Source organism: Astyanax mexicanus, chromosome 4 (genome assembly GCF_023375975.1).
Source record: "Astyanax mexicanus isolate ESR-SI-001 chromosome 4, AstMex3_surface, whole genome shotgun sequence".
Lineage (NCBI taxonomy): Eukaryota > Metazoa > Chordata > Actinopteri > Characiformes > Acestrorhamphidae > Astyanax > Astyanax mexicanus.
In genome coordinates this window covers 46,376,017-46,400,692 of record NC_064411.1, presented here as the reverse complement: position 1 = coordinate 46,400,692, position 24,676 = coordinate 46,376,017, and the positions used below count along the sequence as shown (strand labels likewise).

General features: G+C 38.4%; 1 protein-coding gene across 1 annotated transcript in view; it reads right to left on the bottom strand.

The window, feature by feature from the left end:
- Positions 1-7,848: 7,848 nt before the first annotated feature.
- Positions 7,849-24,676, bottom strand: part of sirt6 (sirtuin 6) — a 44,347-nt gene continuing 27,519 nt past the window's right edge. The window contains exons 4-8 of the mRNA XM_022678958.2: positions 21,994-22,053; positions 18,508-18,603; positions 17,203-17,283; positions 12,587-12,710; positions 7,849-10,263 (exon numbers count right to left, since the gene is read on the bottom strand). Coding sequence (XP_022534679.2) covers positions 9,811-10,263; positions 12,587-12,710; positions 17,203-17,283; positions 18,508-18,603; positions 21,994-22,053 — 814 coding nt within the window. The 3' untranslated portion in view covers positions 7,849-9,810. The remainder of the gene's footprint in view (positions 10,264-12,586; positions 12,711-17,202; positions 17,284-18,507; positions 18,604-21,993; positions 22,054-24,676) is intronic.

Here is a 24,676-nt window from a genome sequence, read left to right as displayed (position 1 = left end):
TTTTTCCCAAAGCTTCTGCTGTGTGTTTTTTTTGGCTGTATGCTTCAGGTCATCCATTGCCTTGTTTTTTTTTAACATCCATCTTTCTCTCTGTTCTGAGCAGTATCCAACTCCCTGTCACAAAACAAGAGAGAGAAAAAGATCATCATAACAGCATGATGCTACCACCACCGTGTTTGACAGTAGGAATGGTATTAATGAGGTGAATCTCAGTGCCTCGTTTCCGCTGCATATCGAACCCAATCAGTTACCAGGTGGGTGAGGAAATGAAATATGTGCCCACAGACAAGCCTTTAAGGTTTGTAGATTGAAAAGACATTGAAGAGACAATATAGAAGAACCAGGCTAAACCTCTGACATTAGTTTGGTTAGCTAATGAACTTCAGAAGATTTTAGAACAATTAGAAATCAGCCATTCTGCTGGTTCTTGAACCAGTTCTGTTCAGGCTTATAAGAACTGTGGTGCTGTGGAACCAATTTTAGTGGAACTGTCAAAACGACACATCATACATCACCAACAGAGGGTTTTACACATCAACGCTGCACATGGTTTGCATCAAAGAACCTAGTATTCTTTGATTCCCACTGTGAACGAACATTCTTGGTTCCAGAACCTACATTTGTTGGTGGAAACGCGTCAAACGGTTCAAAATAAGGTTTGCAAACCAGAACAGTGCTGGTTTCACATCTAAATGTGAGAAACAACCATCAACATAACCAAGTCAGGCTGTTTTTTTTTTTTGCAAGTTTAGCCCATGTGCACATACAGAACCTCCAAAAATCCAATAAAACTTCATTCTAACAATACAACAACACTCCACCATCTACCATCACAAAGGAAGATGGCATAGGTTTAATTTTCATGGGAGGTGGGCAAAAAAGAAAACCATTACAAACAAATGTCAAAACAAATAAAATATACAGTACAGGCCAAAGGTTTGGACACACCTTCTCTTATTCAATGCGTTTTCTTTATTTTCATGACTATTTACATTGTAGATTCTCTCTGAAGGCATCAAAACTATGAATAAACACATGTGGAGTTTTGTACTTAACTAAAAAATGAGTTTTTTATCATAGTTTTGATGCCTTCAGTGAGAATCTACAATGTAAATAGTCATGAAAATAAAGAAAACACATTGAATGACAAGGTGTGTCCAAACGTTTGGCCTGTACTGTATACTGTATTATTTTATTTACATAAAACATTATATCTAAGCCTGTAGTGTTCTAAACTCTGCTTTTTAATTTCATAATTTGTAAATTTCACAGTAATTTAGATCCAGTCGTCCAAGCCTAAATATATGGGAAGTGAAAAATGGAGGAATTTGATTGCATGCCTTTGTGCTCATTGCTTTTAACAGTTACAAGGTAATGATGATAACTGCTCTCCACAAAGGCAGCAGAGGGACATAAAAGAGATTGTATTGATCTCAGATGATTTGTAGAAGCACTTCGCTCAGTACAACATAACCTGTCCAGCTCTCGCTATTATAAAATAGAACAATGTAATGAATGTCAATAGTGCAGCACGACTGCTATGAAGAATAGATGGTGCCGTGCTCATTTTACTGATTGTGTGAAGAAATCTTCTCAAGGAATCTTGATTCTTTCACTGCTTCCTACACAGAGCAGGTGAACAAGCAGTTGGCATCTGTCATCATCAAAGCAGCGGCGCTGTGAAGTAAATGGAGTCAGTGTAAGGTGAGAATGTAAAAACGGAGGCATCGTTTAAAATCAGAATCTCTGAGTCTCTGGCAGAGAATCTCCTGTAAGAATATGGAGGAGTTTTGCCTTACTATGTTCACTGTTCATTGATTAAAGGGTTAATCTGTGTGTTACTGAATCAGCATTTAACTTAATCAGTATGCTATTCAAGCATTTAGCATGATTCTTGATGATTCACGTTGTGTCTTAGAATGTACGTATATTGTGTCTTTGTGCTCAACGCACAAGGCTCAGGAAACCTTAATCTCGTCTCACCTTTGAGGTTTTGTTTTCCTCTTATTTTTCACCTTTTTAATTTCAATTCAATTTTAATCATCTTTTTACTAATTTTTGATGTATCCAAAAAAACGGTTTTGCTCAGAAGATTTTTTGAATAAAATCTGACGGAACTACAATTTTTGGACTGGATCTCCTTTTCTTCTTTATGACGTATCACGCCAGATACATCAGCTGAATTCGAACATTAGATCAATAATCTTTCACTCCTTTCTTACAGTTTTAACTGATATTCTAAAATGCAGAAATAGCTTTCCTATTAGAACATTGTGCTACTTTTACTGATCTCTTTATCAGGAACATCAACCCTATAGCAGCCACAATTAGTCATGCTGTCTGCCTTTACAAACATTTGTGCAAGGACGGGTCATCTGAGGAAGCTCACTCAAGTCCAACTCAGCCAATAACTGCAGGTATCGATCAGCAGTTGTTACAGCAGCACAAAGGGGACCGACTCCACACTAATGCTTACAGATTTAGAATGGGGTGGAATAAAAAGCTCCTGTATGTGTTCAAATACATTTGTTCCTATCGTGTAGGGCTGCATCTACCTAAACTTCACGCTGATCGGTTTGTAGAATGCTGGGATTATGCTTTTTTTCCGGCTGTGGTATTGAATCACCAGCACCACACTGCAGGTGAACAGAACCGTGATTCAGTAGATTTGGACTGAGACCATGTCTTTTGGTAAGAAATTTTTCACATGTCTTACTTTGGTTCAGACCAATCAAGGTAGGTGTGAAAGCCCATTAAACACCTCAGCATTGAGTCTAGAGTCTAGTAACCCAATACATCCAGATAAAAGGGTCTGTAGGTCACCATCTTACTACAAAAAGAGGCAATTTGCTGCTTTCTTTTGCAGCAAGTGGAGGAGGGTCAGCATGCTAGAGGGAAGAATTCCCAGCGATGAGGAGATATGTGCAAGCGCATTAGGCATAAAAAGCTGGAAAATCACATTTCTGTGCATTATTAAGTCAAAGGTTTCAAACTATTAATGTCAGATAGGGCTGCCACAAACGATTATTTTTATAGTCGACTAATCACCGATTATTTTTTATGATTAGTCGACTAATCGGATCATACGTTAATTGAATATAAAACACAGTTTATCACAATAGAATGCAGCTGCTATTATACAACCAACATTAGATTTCAGCTATATGCTAACTAAAAATAAAAACAATTAAAATCATAGTTCATTAAACCTTTAATGAAATATGCAGCTTGTTGTAACAGACAATTATTTTACTGTTTAGCATAAAGTGTAAACAACTGTGTAAAATAAGGATAAGGCACTGGCATTTATGAAACATCTCAACCGTGAGGTTGTTTGAACTATTATGAAAAAAAAGTATATTAATAAAAAATGCCTCTCTGTCCAGATATTGTGTACATTACCGTACACAGGGCAGCGATCTGCACAGATCTGATTGGCAGAGGAGAGCGTTTGGTGATTTTACACCACACATGACTGATCTGTGAGTTTACTGCACCGAAAAGCACTGAAAACAGAAGCCACTGTCAGAATGAAATCCTTCTCTGTAGTTTATCGGTTTGGGACGGCATTTGTGACAACGTCTGGGTCCGGATCCGGATCGCGGTCCACCTATTAGTGACCTCTGTTTTAAAGCTATCAAGATGAGTAAGTTAAGTACTAAGTTAACGCTCTGTTTACGCTAATTTTAGCAGCTAAATAGCAATTTAGCTTCTTCGTCATTTAATCAGCCACAACATGCCTCCTTTTCAGGTGCTCGTGCATCGCGGTTGTGCTGCCGAGGAAGGCAAGTTCTTCATTGCAGATATTGCATTGCACGCGTTTCACTTTTATTTTCTTGGTGATCCCACACTTTTGAGTTCTGTAGCGGGGTAGCCATGAAACCAGAGCCTGTCTGTATAATGTCTGAGATGTCGTCCACTACCTACCCCGGTTTCCACTACTGCGCATGTGCGTCCAGGACAGAAAGGCAGTCGCAGCAGTTTGGAGAGAAAAACAAAGAAAAAAAAAAAAAACGACTAATCGACTATTAAATTAGTCGTCGACTATTTTAATAGTCGACATAATCGTGACTAGTCGACTAATCGTGGCAGCCCTAATGTCAGACTGTCTCTCCCCATCTAAACAGATATTAGGCTGGTCTTGTATGACTGAAGATGGTCGCTTTGGTACTTTTGGCAGTGTGGGCAGTGTGTCAAGTCCTGCTGGAAAATAAAATCTGCATCTCCATAAAAGTTGTCAGCAGCAGAGGGAAGCATGAAGTGCTGTAAGATTTTGTGGGAAAACAAAATTGCACTGACTTTGGACTTGATAATAAAACACAGTGGATCAACACCAGCAGATGACAGACATGACTCTCCAAACCATCACTGATTGGTGGAAACTTCACACTAGACCTCAAGCAGTTTGGACTGTGTGTCTCTTCACTCTTCCTCCAGACTCTGCTCCTTGATTTACAAATGAAATGTAAAATTTACTGATGATCAGTGATGTAATGTCATCTGCTGGTGTTGGTCCACTGTGTTAAAAATCTTACAGCACTTCATGCTTCCCTCTGCTGACAACAATTATGGAAATGTGGATTTCATTTTCCTGCAGGACTTGGCACACTGCCAAAAGTACCAATTGGTCTTATATAATATCCTAAATTTCTGAAACACTGATTAGTGGGTTTTTATTGGCTGTAAGCCATAATCAACAAAAAACTAAATGTGTAATACATCTATATAATATATGAGTTTCACATTTTTTGAGTAACTTTTCAAAGATATTCAAATGTCTAGAGATGCACTCTATGTACAAAACTCTATATTTTGTACACATACATTTACACAGCTTCTAGACACCCTGAAAATCTTTCAAAAGAGCCAAATGTCTTCAAAATTGACAGATTTTTCCTGTAGTCAGACCCAGACAATAGATAACAGAGTTAGCCACGGCAGTTTTGGCCACTTTCGGCCACTTTTGTGCAGAGAATGGTCATCAAACCAAAAAATATCTTAAAACCGGGTCCAATGGTTGTGCCTTTCCCGTGATTCCACTGATTAAAAGTGTGGAAGAGTGAGAAATGACTGTAGTTGTTGGCCACTTACTGTACAATACTACAGAGTGAAGTCTTCACTCCCATCTTACTACAAAACTAGGTACTGAAGCTGTAGCTGCAACAGAGTTTGCCTCACATGATAGATCCACTTTCAGCCACTTATAAAACCCCACACATGCTGGAGCCTTGAGGTGACTCTCAAGCTAGAGACGGTTTGAAGGGCTCCCTCACTTCCTCCTGATGAAACCATCTAAAAAAATGCCAAGCCCAGAAAGAGTAATCACACCGTCCGTACTGGCAACCCGCAATCATGTTCTCCACACAGCAATCACAGCATCAGCCCAGCACCAGGCAGGCCGGCGTGGGGAGGATTGGGGTGCTACTGCAGCTCCGACACAGTCTGTGGCCATAATCCCCAACATGCTGGCCAGACAGAACAAGCCAGGCTTTTCCTTTGGTCAATCTGCCTCCTTATTGACTGCTCCCACTTGCAGACGGCTTTAGAACCGGTGCAGCCGCCCAAGGGGCACATGCTGGAAATCTCTGTTCAGCCCATTCAGCCATAGGGGACGAATCCACAGCTATGCTGCTGCTGATAAGGCAGTGTTGCCAGACCTGAACTGCAATAAATTGTGTTTGTTTCATTACAATGTGATTCAGCCATTCCATTTTTGTTTTTTTTCTGTCCTGCTTCTAGCATTCCAAGAAAGACCCCATCCATGCCCAGATACACACACACACGCACACAGATATAAATGCGTACAGACACACACTCACACACACCCATGCCCTCAGGAGTTGGTGTTTATTTACAATCTCAGGCTGGTTATAATAAAAAAAGGTTACAAAATAAAGTGACACCATCTTATAATGAAACAAAAACAAAAATATAAAAAAAGAACGAAGAAGAAATACAGAATGTCCTTCACCGTATCTGTAAAGTCAATGCTGTTTACCACTTTCCAATCAACATGAGGAAAACTTACTCTATATCCATCAATATTTTGGTTACAAGTTAATAACTTGGGAAAAATGTGGGAAAAGTGATGCAATTAATTCACTTGATTCATAATATAAAAGTGAGACAAAATCTACCCCTGGTGTAAAAATGACATTTTCTTCTAGTTAAAAAAGTGACTGGACTTGAAAACCATGGAAGTACATAAGATATGTGTTGCTTATATTGAATGGGTTGCCTAATATAAACAGTCTAAAGGACAATGTGTATGAAATCTTAAACAATGCTCCCAATTATTTCTGTTCCACTGGTTTAACTAGTGTACAGTGCTTGGGCCCAGTGACTGCTGTTTATTATGGCTATGCTCTCAAAAGGACTTAAATAATAATTAAATAATTTTATTTCAAAATTCTATCAGATTTTCTTACCAATTTACAAGGCCAATTACCTAACCCACTCATTGGAACTCTACCCATCACTAATAATGACATGACCCAACACCAGAAGTGTGAAGACTAGCACATGCCTCGTCTGATACATGTCAAGTCAGCCATCGCCTCTTTTTAAACTGCTGCTGATGCAGCATCACAGCGCGCTCGGAGGTTCTGATACATCAGCTCACAGACTCAGCCTTGTGCTGATCAACATCACCCTGAGTGATAAGGGGAAAGAGAGAACGCAATTTACCCACCCAGAGAGAGCAAGGCCAATTGTGCTCTTTCAGGGCTCCGATAGCAGATGGCAAGGTACATGAACAGGATTCGAACCAGCGATCTGATTCAAAAGAACTTCTAAATGTTACGCATCATTCATGTATTCATCATTCAACTTTCCACTACATGCATAAAATATTAAATCAACAATTTTATTGGCAAAAATAAAATAAGCTATAACATCCAACTGTTCCATTAGTGTCCACAGATTCTATCTGGAATTGGAAGAGAACTCACTGGACTAGAGTCAAGAGAACCTTGACTCTCTATTAGCACATGATATGACAAGCCGCCTAAGAAATACTGTGCTGCTTATATTGAATGGGTTGCCTTATATAACAGTCTAAAGGACAATGTGCATGAAATCTTTAACAATGCTCCCAATTATTTCTGTTCCACTGCTTTCATTATAGTGTGCAGTGCTTGGGCCCAGTGATTGTTTTGCACAAAACATAGCCATAGCAAACAGCAATGTTCTAAATTTCTATTTAGACAAACTCTAAATGGATGCTGATTTTTTTTAGATTGTAGACCATAATATTTTAAAAATAATAATCATTTCGCACTCTAATTGACTTTTTGAGGTTTTGTTGATATCTCACAAATCCAATTCACATGAACGGCACATTCATCATTCAAAACTGAGTAAACTTTCTGAGATGAATAAAACATTAAATCAACCAGATTATTGGCAAAAATAAACTAGAATGTCCAATTGATCCAATAGCTATAACAGATTCTATCTGCCAATAGAAAAGAATGTGTTAGAGAAGAGAAACCTGACTAATTATGATACTATCACAATTCCTCATGCCAGACAAAGCCTATATAAACCCCCAGGATTGAGCTACAGAGCAGGTGGAAGTGTGTTCTCTGGAATGATGATAATGTGGGCGCTCCATCCAATACTTTTGGGATGAGTTGTTGTAGAGATCATCCAATATCCTGACTGATGTCCCTAACATTTTCAGTTTTTGCTGAACGCAAACAATATGCTCACAGCGACGCTCCAAAATCTAATGGTAAGATTCTTCCAAACTCATAAAAAAAAAAAAAACTATGGCTGAGGAAAAACAACATAAAGTGTCAAAGATAAAGTAATTGTGTGTTATGTGAAACTATATACTCCTTTAAATCAAGTTAAATCAATGAATCACTTTTTAATGCATTGAGTGCAGTTAGTTTCCAGTGGCTTCAGTATCTTCCCACTCTTGGTAACTGACATTTCATCACATTATTACACACTGTGGGTGGGGGCAATACAACTGTATAAGGACTTGTATAAGGATTTGCATTGTTGTGATAAAAGCTTCACTTAAACAGGGTTTTCTGAATGTAGTTCCTTGTTCCAGAATTTAACAGCAGCACATGTGATCTTTAAAAAAAAAGCACTGTCCAATTATTATCTGTGCCCAATCCAGATTATTATATATAGCTCATGATTTTAAGGTACAGTTTGTACAATCTGTACTGTGGTTCACAGTGGATTTGTTACAGAACTACAGAAAAATAACAGAACTCCAAAGTAATGCTCTACATAGAGATTACAGTAGAGATTACAGGGCACAGTTTCAGACACAGCCACATATAAATCCTCAGAGCTAGTGGGTTAATTGGCTATGATAAATTGGGGAGAAAAAATACTACAATCTATATTTATATACTAGTGCATCTAAAAAAAAAATAGAATATCATTGAAAATTTACTTTATTTCAGTATTTCGGATCAAAGTGTGAAATTCAAATATTATATAGATGTATTACACACAGAGTGATCTATTTTAAGCATTCATTTCTTTTATTGTTGATGATTATGGCTTACAGCCAAATAAAACCCAAATATCAGTGTTTTAGAAATTAGAATATTATATAAGACCAATTGGTACTATTGGCAATGTGGGCAGTGTGTCAAGTCCTGCTGGAAAATAAAATCTGCATCTTCATAAAAGTTGTCAGCAGCAGAGGGAAGCATGAAGTGCTGTAAGATTTTGTGGGAAAACAAATCTGCACTGACTTTAGACTTGATAATAAAACACAGTGGATCAACACCAGCAGATGACATGTCTCTCCAAACCATCACTGATTGGTGGAAACTTCACACTAGGCCTCGAGCAGTTTGGACTGTGTGTCTCTCCACTCTTCCTCCAGACTCTGCTCCCTTGGTTTACAAATGAAATAAAATTACAAATAAAATTTACTATCAGTGATGGTTTGGAGAGTCATGTCTGTCATCTGCTGGTGTTGATCCACTGTGTTTTACTATCAAGTCTAAAGTCAGTGCAGTTTTGTTTTCCCACATTACAGTACTCTATGCCTCTCTCTGCTGATGACAATTTTTATGGAGATGCAGATTTCATTTTCCAGCAGGACTTGGCACACTGCCCACACTGCCAAAAGTACCAATTGGTCTTATATAATATTCAAATTTTCTGAGAGACAGATTTTTGGGTTTTCACTGGTTGTAAGCCATAACAAATCAACAATAGAATAAATAAATATCTATATCTATCTATCTATCTATCTATCTATCTATCTATCTATCTATCTATCTATCTATCTATCTATATATATATATATATATATATAATAGATCACTCTGTGTATAATACAGCTGTATAATATACGAGTTTCACATTTATGAACTGAATTTCACTGATATTTTTTGAGATGTACTGCTCCTAACTAATTTAATACAGACAGAGCTTCCTCAAAAACCTCATTTAACTTATACTATGTCAGCCTCTGCAAATGTGTTTACTTGATTTTGAGTTTGCTGTACATTCCAACTAGTTTACCAGTCTCAAACCTTTGGTCAACTAACATAAAACTCCATAAAAATTTTTTTTTATGTATTGTAAGATTAGATTTTCTCCCATATCGCCCTCCTACTGAGCACACACAGCTTCTGGGTCATACATTAATCTCTGAGTGAAGAAAACAACAGATACAGATGCCTACTGGCTGCAGAGAATAAATGAGTACAGTACAGTAAGACTGGATCTTAACAGTGGCTTTAAGCAGTCTGCCCGAGTTTGCTGCTGTAATGCTGGTATTTTCTCCACCAAAATACAGACTCAGATGTCCTAGAACAGGCAGCTCTACGAGGACGGAGGGTCAGTCCGTGGCTTTTTAGCCTCACATGGCTTCTCTGTGTCTGTACAGTCCTGTGATGAAGTGGAGCCATTTACACTATGTGTTGAGGCTGGTTTAGACCTACTGTCACTTATAGGCTCCTTTTCAAGTGATTTCCTTGTGTCTTTCTCTTCTTCTTCATCTTTCTTCACTCTTTCTTTCTCATCTACCTCTTCAGCTTTGACTTTGGTCCTCTTGCTTTTCTTCCTCAGCCCGAGTCCGTCCTCCTTCTCCTCGATCTTCAGCTCTATCTTCACCTCCTTCTTCCAAGCGCCGAACGGCAGGATGTCTGCGTCCCCTCCGGAGCTCTCACACATGGTTGGCCCCGCCCACTCTGGAATCTCCAGCCCCAGCAGCTTCATTAGTTGACCCATGACCTCGTCCACGTAACCGTTAATCCGTAGGTGTGCGTGCTTGTCCTGTAACAGAGTGAAGACACAGTAAATAAACAGCATCTATTCACAGACACAGTACAACAGTGGCTTAAATGCTGTTTATATATCTATAGTATGGCAAAGATGCACAGTAGAACAGCATTTAAACCCCCTGCTGGGAAATCACTTCTCCTGCATATGCCGTTATTATATTTGACCTACTGGAGTGACCTAGCTTGGAGACACATGGCTGTTAGATTAACGTGAACTGCATGACAAAGCCATGTACGTGGATTTTCATTATTTTCAAACGCTGTATGCAATATTTTTTCTGCTCTGCTTAATTGTTTTAATATATAACCAAGTAAGATGGCATTAGGTGAAAAGTCCTTATTGGAATACTTATTGAATGATTACAAAGTTTAATAATTAGTAGATACTACATAACTATACTAATTAAATATTAAATAATTACTGGCTACTGAATTATTTATACTTAAATTAACACACGATGTGACATCCCAACACTGTTACATAACTGCACTTGAAATTAGATAATAAAACATATTGCTTGCAATGCTAATTCAAACACTGAATCTTTAACGTTTCATATTATTAAATATATTAAATTAAATTTAAATTAAATTTAAAAATATTAAAAAAATTTTTTGCTCAAATGTTACCCTAAAGGCAATTTTTTGTCCATTTTTACTGTTTTAAATGACTAAATATCCAGTAATACGTATGACTCACAAAGCAATGTTTCTTAAATTCCTACCAATGTATTAATCATTGATTATTCAGCACCTCGTAATTGCATTTCTTCAATAATTACTACTTATAACCATTTACTACTACTACTAATCAATACCTAATATTTTAATACTATTAATAATTCCGTACCAATATCTTATTCAGCATCTACTTATTCTTCAGTCAGTACTAATTATTTAGTACCTAATAATTATTCACTATGCTTTAATTATTTAGTATTCACCAACAATTCAATATCAACTACTAAACAGTAGTAACAACGTAAGTACTTATTTATCAGTATAATAATTTAATTATTAATTTAAGCATAATATATTTATATAACATAATAATAATCTTGTCAGCTTCTACTAAACATCCAGCACCTACTACTTACCAGTATTTAATACAATAATTGCTCAGCATTTATTCATACTTCAGTATCTGCTAATTAGTGAGTAATATTTTTTATTATTCAACAAAATCATTTATTCAGAACTAATTGTTCAGTATCTAATAGATATTCTGTATTAATTATTATGCTCTAATTGTTTAGTATTTAGTAATAATACAGTGTTTAATAATATTTCACTACCTGACAATTCACCAGTGAGTAGGAATTATTCAGTATAATCAATTAAGTACCTTTTTGTTTTTCATTACCTGGAGTTTCAGTATCTACTAAATATGCAGTACCATGTAATCCTTATATATGCTCCAATTATTTATTATTATTTATAATTCAGTACATACTGTTTATTCAGTAAGTACTAATTGTTCAATATAGAATCAAGCTCTAACTGTTGGGTATCTACTTATCATGGATGTCAGATTAATGAGAGTTCATGACTAAGCCATGTATGTGTTTTTCAAATTCTACTTATATATTTACTTATTTATTTATTATATATATATATATGTATTATTTCTTTTTTTTTTTTTTTTTTTTACTTTAAACAAGCCGCTAAATTGCATTAAACATTATCCATAAACACATGACATGGCACGTCCTGGACTTGTTATATATCTGCATTTGGAATGGGATTAGTTATAAAATAATCCAATTTGGACACTTAGCTCACGACCAGCAGTGAGAATGACGTGAGCCAGCAAAAGATAACTGGCAGCTCAGAGCGCGAGCAGACCAGAGCCCTACAGCGACAGAGCCAAACAGCGACAGGTGTCATGGCCGACACAACGGTAATAGGATTAAAGTGGGAGTATTGTGGTGAAACGTGAGGAGCCGAGAGGGGGAAATGATAGAAAGCATTAAGGGAATGTGGGGGGACATCACCACCAACACATTCAGCCTCACAGCTTCAGAGAGTCTTAATCACTTTTGCTTTTCATCAGAATAAAAGAGCTTGACTGGAGAGAACTTTCTGGATTGTGTGACGTTAACCTGCTGAGACCGGAACCGCTCTGACGTCTGCTGACATCACAGGGTCGCACTGCGGATGTCTCTCTGTACAGCAGCCGGATTTAGATCTGTGTGTGTGTGGAGGTGTGTGGGTGAGTGGGTGGGTGGAGAGAGACCTAGACTGAGAGGTTTTACTCACTCTAAGGGAATGTGTGTGTTGTCTGCAAATAAATAAATAAGTAAATAAAAGCTCACGTGTTTAGTTGGCTGTAGATTCACTATCACCACCTTGCCTCCGGTGCGTTTGGTCAGAAGAGGCAGATCACCGCTGGGCTTAATTTGTAGAGATGTACCCAAAGTAAGGGCCAGGTCAGCTCTCCTACACACACACACACACACACACACACACACACACACACACACACACACACACACAAACAGCATGAGAGAAATTACTTGCACTACAGACCTGCATTACTCAATTGTGTTGGCTTTAACTTCAGTTAATTTTACTTCAGAAGGGGAAACTCAGACCTCAGTATCTCATTGAGTGTGTGTAGTTGAAGTGAAGTTTCTGACTGAGCGCGTTCTCTCTCTCTCTGACTGAATGTAACCTGGAATCAGATTCATCTGCTCTGAAAGGAGACCGCGTCACACCTTCCCAGTTTAAAATGAATCTTCCGCATTGTCAATGTGCAATTACCCATTATGACCAGAGAGGGCCCTAAATCCTAAAACTAACAGACATCAGCTAGAAGTAATTCAGGTACATAATTCAGTAACTATTTGGTTTTCAGCACCTCCAGTTTCAGTGTGTACTAAATATTTAGTACCAATTATTTATTAGATGTGCTCTAATTATTCATTACCTACTAATAATTGAGTACCTACTGTTGAGTAAGTACTAATTATTCAATAGAATCATTCAGTAAGTATACATAACTCAGTACATATTTAGTTTTCAGTACCTCAAGCTTCAGTATCTATTAATTCATTAGATGTGCTCTAATTATGAATTTATTTATTACTAATTATTCAGTACCTACTGTTTATTCAGTAAGTACTAATCAATTAGTAAGTATACATAATACAGTACCTATTTGGTTTTCAGTACCTTGAGTGGTTACTAAATATTCAGTACCAACTAATCACGTTATATACTCCAATTATTCAAATATTACATATAATGTAATTAATCATTGTTAATTACAACAAACAGGTTTATTTGAACTTATCTGGCCCTAAAGAACTTTAAGAGATTTTTCTTTCAAACTTTTAAACACCAGACTTATTTTTAAAGCTTCATTTAACACCTCCTAATTACACAGAAGCTGACAATTATTTACCCAGTGCCTACTTATTTAATAAATGCTCATGATTCTGTTGACAATCATTGTATTTTTTAATTCAATTATTCACAGTTCCAAAATGCATGAGCATTTCTCCCAATACTTTTGCCCATATAGTGTAGATGTTAACTCTTCTAGCTGGACTCAGCCAAAAAAAAAAATAAATAAAATAAATAAATAAATAAATAAAAATAATAATAATGTGAGTTAGGAAGGGAGGGAAGGCCTGGTAGTGGGTGCCAGATGGATGGGATTGCAGTGATAAAAGGCACGGTGGTTGTGTATGAGGTGTTGGTGTGTGTTGCGCTGGTTTGAGTGGATCAGATACAGCAGTGCTGCTGGAGTTTTTAAACACCTCAGCGTCACTGCTGGACTGAGAATAGTCCACCAACAGTGTCCCGTGGGCAACGATGAAGGGCTAGAGGATGACCAACACAAACTATCCAACAACAGTTTAGAGCTTCTGTCTCTGACTTTATTGTATCTACAAGGAAAAGCAGCTGTAGAAGGAGTGTGTAATAGAGTGGAGGACAGTGAGTGATTAAACACAGTGCTGAGAATGAACCACCACCCAAATTATAGCTGATCTCTGATGGTCTTGTGGGGTCCTGACCTTTTAAAGAACTACCAGAAAAAAAAAAGCTCTTGTAAATTGGCTGCCTGTTTAGTGATTCCATCAAAATAGCCACTCAACTGCTAATCACTGTAACAGTATCATTTACTTACCAAGTCTCAAGGACCATTCACTACACCCCCTTGTTTTTGTGACTCCGCCTCCCTCTACCATCACACTGAATACTCCCTCACAGTCCCTTCTAATCTATTTGGGGCACAATGACTGATCAGTGTTCTCCATGCCAATTAGCACGTGAAGGTGGTCATTTCCGCTGCCACGGCGAAAGCACAGCTCTGTTATTTCACACAGTAATCTTCTCAAACAGACAATCTCTCCATCGCGTCCTGAGCAGGAATGAAAAACGCACAGCCGGGCGCTTCTCAAGGGCAGCAACCCATTTCACCGCATGAATGGCGAGACCCAACGTGCTCATCCAGCTGACAGGACACTCGCTGAGCTTCTGAAATAGAGGTCAGGAGCTTCACACCGGACTTCACCGTCTCTTCACTGTCACTGAGCGTCTTTGCTGTGGGTGCCCCAAGACGGCTCGCCATAAATTTCGCAAAGCGTGACAGCGTTACCTGCAGACGGCTGGGGTATGCAAACGAGCAGCGTCTTTTTCCATCTATGTGCAAATGCACCTTTACTGTACTGTATTTCACTGCCTAATCCCTGAAGTGGCCGCCTCTACCCAGACTCGTATACATGTTGCGCTATAACCACACAAAACCTTCTACCCCCACTTTATTTGGAACCGTTAATAGAAATGTTCTCCAGTCTAGCCTAACTGAAGTCATTCAACCAAGACATGCTGGGTATGCAGGGATTAGCTATAGAAATGGAGGAAAGTTGCATAACTGCAGAAAAATACCAAAATATACAGCTTTGAAAAAAAAAACAAAAAAAAAAGCTTGAAGAATTTTTGCACCATGAGTGGCATAAAGTTATCCAAAAGCAGTGTGTAAGACTGGTGGAGGACAACATGCCAAGATGCATAAAAACTGTGATAAATTACTGTGAAAAAATATTGATTGCTGAACTCTTAAAACTTTATGTATACAAACTTGTTTTCTTGAGATTATTTGAGGTATGAAAGCTCTGCATCTTTTTTGTTATCTCCGTCATTTCTCATTTTCTGCAAATAAATGCTCTAAATGACAATATCTGTATTTAGAATTTGGGAGACATATTGTTTCTGTAATTAATAGAATAAAACAACAATGATTATTTTACTCAAACATAAACCTATAAATAGCAAAATCGAGAAACTAATTCAGAAACTGAAGTGGTCACTTATGTTTTTCAAGGGCTATATAGTACGATATATTTCTTCATTTTGGTCAATAAAATAGAATTCCACTATTCATAGAAATTATATAAATGCCTCGACCAATTTTTTGCTAACTTAATGTTTTCACTGCTTTATTTGTCTAGAAGTGATAAATAATATACAGTACACTATATTCTATAATATGTTGTACTAAGATGTGAATATTAAACAGAATATACATATCTTGCTATATTTTGATCAAACGTTCACTTAATGAATAAAATAGTAAAATAGGGTTGTCCTTCATAACTTGTTGGTATACATTTTTTCAATAATGCAATCTGGCCTGAGGACACAAGTCTACAATAGTAGATTGTCCGCACTGTTAACTCCTTTTTTCTGAGCTGGATTACTCGCTAATATCTGATGACAGATTGATGGCACTGTAGGAAAAGTTACATATGTTTATCATGTCTGTAGTTTATTCTAGCCCTCAGTTATGAAGCTCAAAACACAATGGAATGCACCTACCAGCCCAATGTGTTGCTAGAATAGCGCATAGGTTAGCTACAATGATTTACAAATATATATATAAATAAATTAAAAAAAAAAGGGTATTATTGGTATCAAAAATTCTGAGGATATGTGTGTGTGTGTGTATGTATATATATATATATATATATATATATATATATATATATATATATATACACATACATATATATATAGTATGATAAGTCACAGTGATTACTTTGGTGGTGTAATAGTTTAGGGAATGTTAACTGGAACATTTTGGGTTTCTGAGACTGATAACTGCATACATGTGTACAGTCATGTTGTAATCATGAAACAAAATCTTAAAAGACTGATTTTACCATCTTGTGTGGAAAGGGTAGGGTTATATTAGGATCACATTTATATATTAGTACACTCTTCCTTATATATTGTTTGGTTTGTGTCATTTCACAATTCCAATACTTATTAGCTATATTAACCTTAGCCTTATAAAATAAGTTACACTTTACATAACAAAAATGCTCCTGGGATTATGAAGTTTGGGGGAAGTTTGGGGGAAGTTTGGGGTTACCTGATGGAGGGGGTAGGGGGGGGGGGGGGGTCCATTCATTCAGAACAGGCATTCAAATACTGTATATATATATATATATATATATATATATATATATATATATATATATATATATATATATATATATATATATATGTATATAAAATACACGAGTGTCAAAGCTTATCTGTCCTAAACACATTGGATATGCTATAGTCTGGTTATTTTAATCACTATAGCTGTATTGCTATGTAGGCCCAACACTATGAGAGGAACATAATCTAGCTTCTCTTTAAGGAGTTATCACTTCCCAATACAGGCTTTGTGGTGCTGGACAGCATGTATTATAGTGTTTTATGGATTTATCTGTGTGTGGGTTCTGTGTAACATGATTAAAGCATGAAAGTAAAGCTCTGTGACCACAGGTAGCTTTTGCTGGAACACACACTGATAAGCATAACAGCCATGTCTCTCTCCAGCTGACAGCTGCTCTACCATACAGACCCTGCCTGGCATCTCTCTCTCTCTCTGTGTGTGTGTGTGTTCATCCTCTATCTCCCAGACACACACCTGCTCGCTTCGTCAGCCCTGTTCAGATCCCTGTCAGGCAGAGCGTCCTCCCAGTCCAGGATTGTGCTGATCAGCTTCCCTCTGCACAAGAGCAAATTCACCAATCACACACACATACTTACAAAATAAAGAACAAATTGGAGAAAAAAAAAATTGTTTAATCTACTTTCTATTATAAACTGATTTTTGAACTGAGTTTTGTCACTCTTTTATTAAATTCACTGAGAAATATATATATCAATTGTTGACATATATACAAATATATACACACATACGACAATAGATCTATATCTAGGGGTGTTCCGGTCACAGTTTTTTGAGTCCCGTTCTGATACTTTGGCAATGTAGTTAAAAAAAAAAGAAAGAAAACCATCTATTAAGTTTTTTTTTATTGATTTTTAAAAGTATTATTATAATTAGCAAATTAATGTTTTATTTTAAATAAGTACTAAATTGCTATATAAATGATTTCCGCAAACAAACTAATAAATGTCACACAACAGTAATTCTGTGAGCATTCATAATTAAGATCATAATTATTATTATTTTTTTAATGCTGGTAGTTCTGTTTTTTTTTTTGGGAGGGTGACAGTAATAAAACTGTAGTGTGGTTAAGACCTGGCAGGCTAGATTTAGACTAGACTTTTTTTTACAGTATTATAATAGCTGTATTATGGTATAGTTAAGTTAAATGATTTTAAAATATTAAGTGCTGAGTTACTGAGTTTAACAGAGCTTTAATGTAGCTGCATATATTGTCTTTATCTGCTCAATCTAATTTCACTTATTATTAAAAATCCATTCCTGCACTTTAGACCTGCAATAACATAACAAAAAACATTGCTTTCAGTCCTTCTCACACCATTTACCAGATGTCTTGGCACAGAAAACACTGATAAGTGTTTAAGTGTTACAGGTGTTATACACTCACTCTGCAAACACGTCTAAAAGCGTACAAAAGCGGTGTGTCTCTTTTTTTTAATATTAGCATTTTCCAATTTCTGCATTGTTAATTTTAAAATTGATTTCACATTCATTTTTTCCAGTTATGTTAACTTCATCTCTCAATATGAATAATGGACACCTAAAGTGGTTCTTAAAGGACGTGATTTAAAATGCAGTTTATAGCCTCTTTTTTAATTATTAAGAGCATACCAGTGCTGTGGATTTATTCCATTTATATTTATAGCATTTTTAAAGTTTACATTTCTGAATCACAAATTCACAAAACAGCAGATTAATTTCCTAAAGGGTTAGAGATTCACACCCTGATCATGCTCACATTAATAAAACCCATACACACACCTGCAGGCTCGGAGTCCTCTGGAACGGGTAACTTCACAGTATCGGCCAGTAGGCTTCAAACCCATCACTCCAATCACTGTGTCACGCACGTACTGCCTGCGAAAAAAAACACAAATCCCACAACAGCCATCAGTAGACTTTATGAGCATTTTCATATTTAAATATATTAAAAAAAAAAAAAAAAAAACTTCTATAAAAGTAGAGCATCAGCCCTCAGGCATTTTTTTTAACAACTAGAACTTTATTTAAAAAAAAAAGAAACAAAAAAAAATGCACAGACTGACCCTCCCTCACTCACTCACTATAACACAAAACTACACACCCAGGGTTAAAAATGTCGCAATTACCCGAGCTGTGAAACCCCAGGGGGAGGTGTCAAGACGCTGGAAGTTAACAGCTAAGGGCTTTGGTTAACACCTCACGGTAACGCCGGCAGGCAAGCATTCAAACCCTCCTGGCCGAGCCCCAGCGCCGGCCACCAGGGGCAAGGAGGTTGTAAACAAGGCAGGACACATCATTTGGCTTTTGCTACCGTCACTGCGCCCCTGAGCAGGGCTCTTGAAGCCCCGCGAGCGCTCCAGGGGGACCAAGGCTCAGGACGCACCTTCTGTTTGAGCCGTGATGCGACTGCTTGAGTTCATATTACATTTCAGAGAGACACAATGCTGCCCAAGTTTTGCATACACTGCTACAAGTGTATCAGCTTTAAGAGACATTTGGAACATTGGAGGTGCTAGCCAAGTTCAAAAAGGTCACACACCAAGTAATAACACATCAGCGTTTTATGCTTTGCCCAGTAATTCAGAGCTAAAACGAACAGTCAGAATTTGTCTTTATAAGAATGATTGTAAGTACAATTGAGACAGGTAGGTGTGTATGTTTAAAACAGTTCTGTTAACACTATTTAAAAGTAAAAAATCACCCCAGGGTTTTGTTTCAACTGCTCAGCCAACACAACCCCAGGGTGGATTTTTACTTTCTAGACCTGGACTACCCACCTCTGTGTGTTTATATAGGTTTAAATAGGATCTCCGGTGGATTTCGTGTTTTACAGAGACTCGGTCAGACTAGGTCAGTGGCTGAACTGCACTTAGCAGTGCATTACACATGTTCTGAAGCAACATATGACATGGCAAAGGCTGTTATTAGTGTGTTTGAATATATAAATATTCATGAGCATGAGTCAAAATCCTTTTAGCATAGCTGTTTTGATAATCTCTGTCTCTGGAGGCGATGCAGAGAGGATGTATATAAAGTAAACTTAGGGAGAATTATTATTTTTATTTTTTTCTGTTGGAAGGACCCCTGCCCATGACTCCAATTTTCATTTGTGGAAGTTGGCAACCCAAGTTCTGCATTGTTCTCCTGCTTTTGTTCCGCAGGCAAGCCGAGAAGGATGCTGCCAATATGAAGACTGTTTCTTGGAGCTGAACTGGCTGGTAACACCTGCGCTCTCCTGATGCCACTGCCAAACTCAGACACCCAGTGAAGCTCGGCTTCCAGGAAAAGGTGGAAGAGAGTGAAGACAGACACGCGGGAGAAGACGAGCGATGGCACAGAGACAGAGGAACAGACAGCAGGAGAGAGGGAGAGAGACACACACGGGAGAGCCGACATGGCAGGAGACACAAACATACACACATCTGGAGAGAAAAAAGAAAAACAGAGTAATGGACAGATCAGGAAAGAGGGTCACAGCAGGAGAAGGAGGAGAGAGAGAGAGAGAGAGAGAGAGAGAGAGAGAGAGTGCAGTAGAAAGAGAGCAATAGGAGGGAAAGTGAGAGACACAAGCAAGAAATGTGAATAGAATAGAATGTGATAGAAAGAAAGAGATAAAGAGCTGGGCTTACTAGAGAAAAATAGGGGGGACTTTACACAGCAGGTAAAAGTGGTCCAAATGTTTTTTTTTTTTTAAGACTGCTCAAAATATATTACTAAATGTGACCTATATTCTACATTTGTCGGACTAGTTCACACTGTGTAGAGTGAGGCTTCATGTGACGTTTCAGTTTCATCCTCTACAGAGTTCCAGTGACGGACTTTTTACAGAGCATTTTTTGGGGGCAAATCACAACCACAGTCAGACTGAGTGTGTTAGACTGTCTCCCCCAGAGACAAAGGGGAAGAGAGAGAGAGAAAGAGAGTGAGAGAGAGAGAGAGAGTACTGAATTACAAGCTGTATTACTGTTTATTATAATTACTATTATTACTATTTTTTTCTTATAATAATTACTTTAATTGTTTACCTAAACTTGAGTTCAAATTTACCTGTACAGTTATCTTATGTTCTATTTTGTTAGGAAAATGTTGATCACAGCTTTGGCAATACAAATGTGAATATTTGTCATGCTAATAAAGCAACTTTGAATTTGAGAGAGAGAGAGAGAGAGAGAGAGAAAGTGAAGGAGAGATGGGGAGACAAATTGGACAGAAAGGGTAGATAGAGAGAGAGAGACTGAGTGTGTGAGAGGGAGAAAGAGAGAGAGACAGTGAGAGAGTGAAGGGGAGACGGGGAGACAAACTGGACAGAAAGGGTAGATAGAGAGAGAGAGAGAGAGAGCGTGAGTGTGTGAGAGAGAGAGTGAAGGGGAGACGGGGAGACAAACTGGACAGAAAGTGTAGGTAGAGAGAGAGAAAGAGAGACTGAGTGTGTGAGAGGGAGAAAGAGAGAGAGACAGTGAGAGAGTGAAGGGGAGACGGGGAGACAAATTGGACAGAAAGGGTAGACAGAAAGAGAGAGAGAGAGAGATTGAGTGTGAGAGAGAGTGAGAAAGAGTGAGTGAGTGTGTGAGACTGAGAAAAAGAGAGTGAGGGAGAGACAGGGAGACAAATTGACAGACAGAGAGAGAGAGAGATAGAAGACAGAATGCATATATACAGTCAAATTAAGAGAGAGAGAGAGAGAGAGAGAGAGAGAGAGAGAGAGAGAGAGAGAGAGAGAGAGAAAAAGACAGAGGGTCTTCCATAAACTGATAAACTGATGAAAAAAAAGTAATCAAATCAAAATTAATCTACTGCCAGTCATGGAAGCCTAGCTAACCTAAAACACATTTCCATAAGTGTAGAGAAAGAAAACATGGCTTATTTCACATTTTGTACGCCAAAATTTTGGAAATGAGCAAAAAAAAAAAAAAAAAAAAAACATTTGGATGGAAACCTGGCTAGAGACACTAATAGGGGCAGTAATTTCCTGTTGAAGTTAATACCTGGTTAAGATTAAGATTTTACAGAATATATTTTTACATTTGTGTTCAATTTGTTTTCATTGTTGTAATACCAAAGCTTAATATGTCATTGAATGTCCTTGTCATTTGTCATTATTGAAGTAATCTTCAACCAAACTGAGGGAGAAGCTGAGACTGAGAGAGAGCGGGAGAAAGAGAGAGAGAACGAAACCAGCAGAGAAGATCAGGGAAAAAAAAACAAAAAAAAAAACACAGCAGCAAGTGAAACAGGATGTAAAACAGCAACGACAGGAATACGCACTTGCCACACTTCTCACATTCTTCAACAAACATGTTTCCATGAAGCTCTGACAATCGATCCCTGAAAAGAGAGAGAGAGAGAGAGAGAGAGAGAGAAACACAAAAAGTTTAGGGATTTTAACTCCTCAGCTTTCCAGAAAAAAGAAGATGGGGGGGGGGGGTGGGGTTTTTCTCATCAGCAGCACATTCCAGCACATTAATGCCTGTAATTAAAGATGGCCGTGCAGGACATGACGACTGCGTCTGCTCATTAACAGCACAATTACATCTCACACCTTCTCATCAGTAAAGGTGCTCACTGCTATTAACATCAAAGCAGCACCGAACACTATCTCCACTTCAGAAACGCTGCAGTGATTACTTATTACTGTGACACTCATTCTAAGCCAGGGGTCCTCAAACTTTTAAACTAAAGGGCCAGCTCACTGTTCTTCAGTCTTCTGGGGGGCCGGACTAAAAATAAACATTAAAAACTATTTATCATGTGATACTGGTTGCATAATATATGCTACATGTGTAATTCACAATGCAGACATTTTAATGATTTATTAAGTAATAATTTCCATTATTCTACCTCATACAGTGCTTTTCCATAAGTTAATGTGAACTGTGAGCCTGCTTCTGGCTGACAAGACTGTCAATGTCAGGTTCCATGTTTGTTACTGTCAGTCGTAACAAGTGATGCAAATGTTCATCAGAGAGTCTGGATCTCGTTGGACACTTGAGCTGTTTCATCCTGGAAAAAGTCTGCTCACAGATGTAGGTGCTCCCAAAAATTGTTGTCATTTTGAGTGCGTGTTTTTTTAGATTTGGGTACGTCTCACCGGGAAGAGAGGCATAGAAATCAACCAAAGTGCTGGACTTGAATGCGTCTTTAAGGTTGTCAAAATTTTGTAGTTCAGCCAGTTCCAGCTGGTAAATTGGATCGATGCAGTCAATGTCTGCAGCAAAGGGATTCTGGAAAAGATGAATGTCTTTGGCGTGGGCATGAAGCTCTTGAAATCTCACCTGAAATTCGCGTTGCAAAATTTCCAAGGCCTTTCCGCACATTTTTCAGTCGGGAATCCAAGTGAAGGCACCTCAGCTGCCCGTTTCTGTGTAGTGGGAAAATGGCAGAAATTTTTCTCCTTCACATGTTTAAGGAGGAGACCCAGTTTTACTTCAAACGCCTTTACATACGAATGCATGTCACTGATGAGTCTTCCCTTGCCTTGGAGCTGCACATTAAGACTGTTGAGTAGGTCGGTTACATCTGTTAAGAAAGCAAGGTGCCATTTCCATTCTTCATCGGTGAGTTCTGGCACAGCTTTGTTTTTGGACAGCATAAACGCGTTGATCTCGGGGAGCAGGTCGTTGAAACGTTTCAAAACTCGCCCTCGACTCAACCAGCGGACCTCAGTGTGGTACAGCACATCTTCGTAATCAGCATTTAGCTCAGACAAAAAATCCTGAAACTGCCTGTGGTTAAGAGCATGAGCTCTGATGAAATTAACACAGGACACCACAATTTTCATGACAGAATCCCATGACAGGATCAAGCAGTGTATGGCGATCGGACGAGGATGGCCGCGTTCACTCATTTCTCTGTTGATACGCGCTATCACTCCTTTCATAGAACCCACCACGCTCGGCGCACCATCCGTGGTCACACTCACTAATTTAGCCCAGTCCAGATCTAAATCCGCCACCGTTTGGTGAACTTTCCTGTAGATGTCCTCTCCTGTTGTCGTTCCCTTGATGCTTTGTAGTCCAGCAAGCTCCTCTGTGACTTCGAACTTATCATTAGTTCCGCGGATGAAAATCAACAGTTGCGCCGTGTCACGCACATCGTTGCTTTCGTCAAGAGCCAGTGAAAAGGAGCAAAGTCTTTTTGTCTGAGTTTGCAGTTGAAGGTGCAAATTGTCGCCCATTTCTTCTACTCTCCGTGTAACGGTGGGTGCGGATAGACTCACCGCGCTGAACAGGTCCGCCTTTTCTGGGCACATCTCCTTGACAACCGCCGTCAGGCACTGTTTTACAAACTCTCCGTCGGTGAACGGCTTTCCACTGCTAGCTATTAGCTTGGCCACTTGAAAGCTAGCTCGAACTGATGATATATTTAGGTGTTTTTGCTTTATAAAAGAATTTTGCTGAGTCTCCAACACATGTTTCAGTTTTGCTATTTTGTCTGTCCTCACCTGCCCCGTCAGACAGCCGAACTTGTCTTTATGGCGTGATTCATAATGGCGGCGCAGGTTGTATTCCTTAAACACGGAGACTGACTCCTGGCATATGAGACAAACAGCCTTTTCTTTACATTGCACAAAAAGGTAGTCAGAGGTCCACTGTTGATTAAATACCCTGCACTCAGAGTCGATTTTTCTTTTCCTCGACATTCCGTCAGATGTGATTCTCAGAGCTCATGCGAACAGCACAGAGCGAGTGGTAGTATGTTGTCTGATTACCGTGGGAAATAGCCTTCTGTTTTTTTTTCATCTGTCTACGGAGACTCTCGATGGCCAATTGTCATTTTTTTTTTTTACTGTTTTTTCCCCCCCGCATAGCTAATGCTGCTTGCGCGAGGGGCCAGGGAGCAGGTACTGCTGTTGTAGCTAAAGGGGCCGGTCAAATGAGCGCAGGGGGCCGTATGCAGCCCGCGGGCCGTAGTTTGAGGACCCCTGTTCTAAGCAGTTGACACCGAGAGG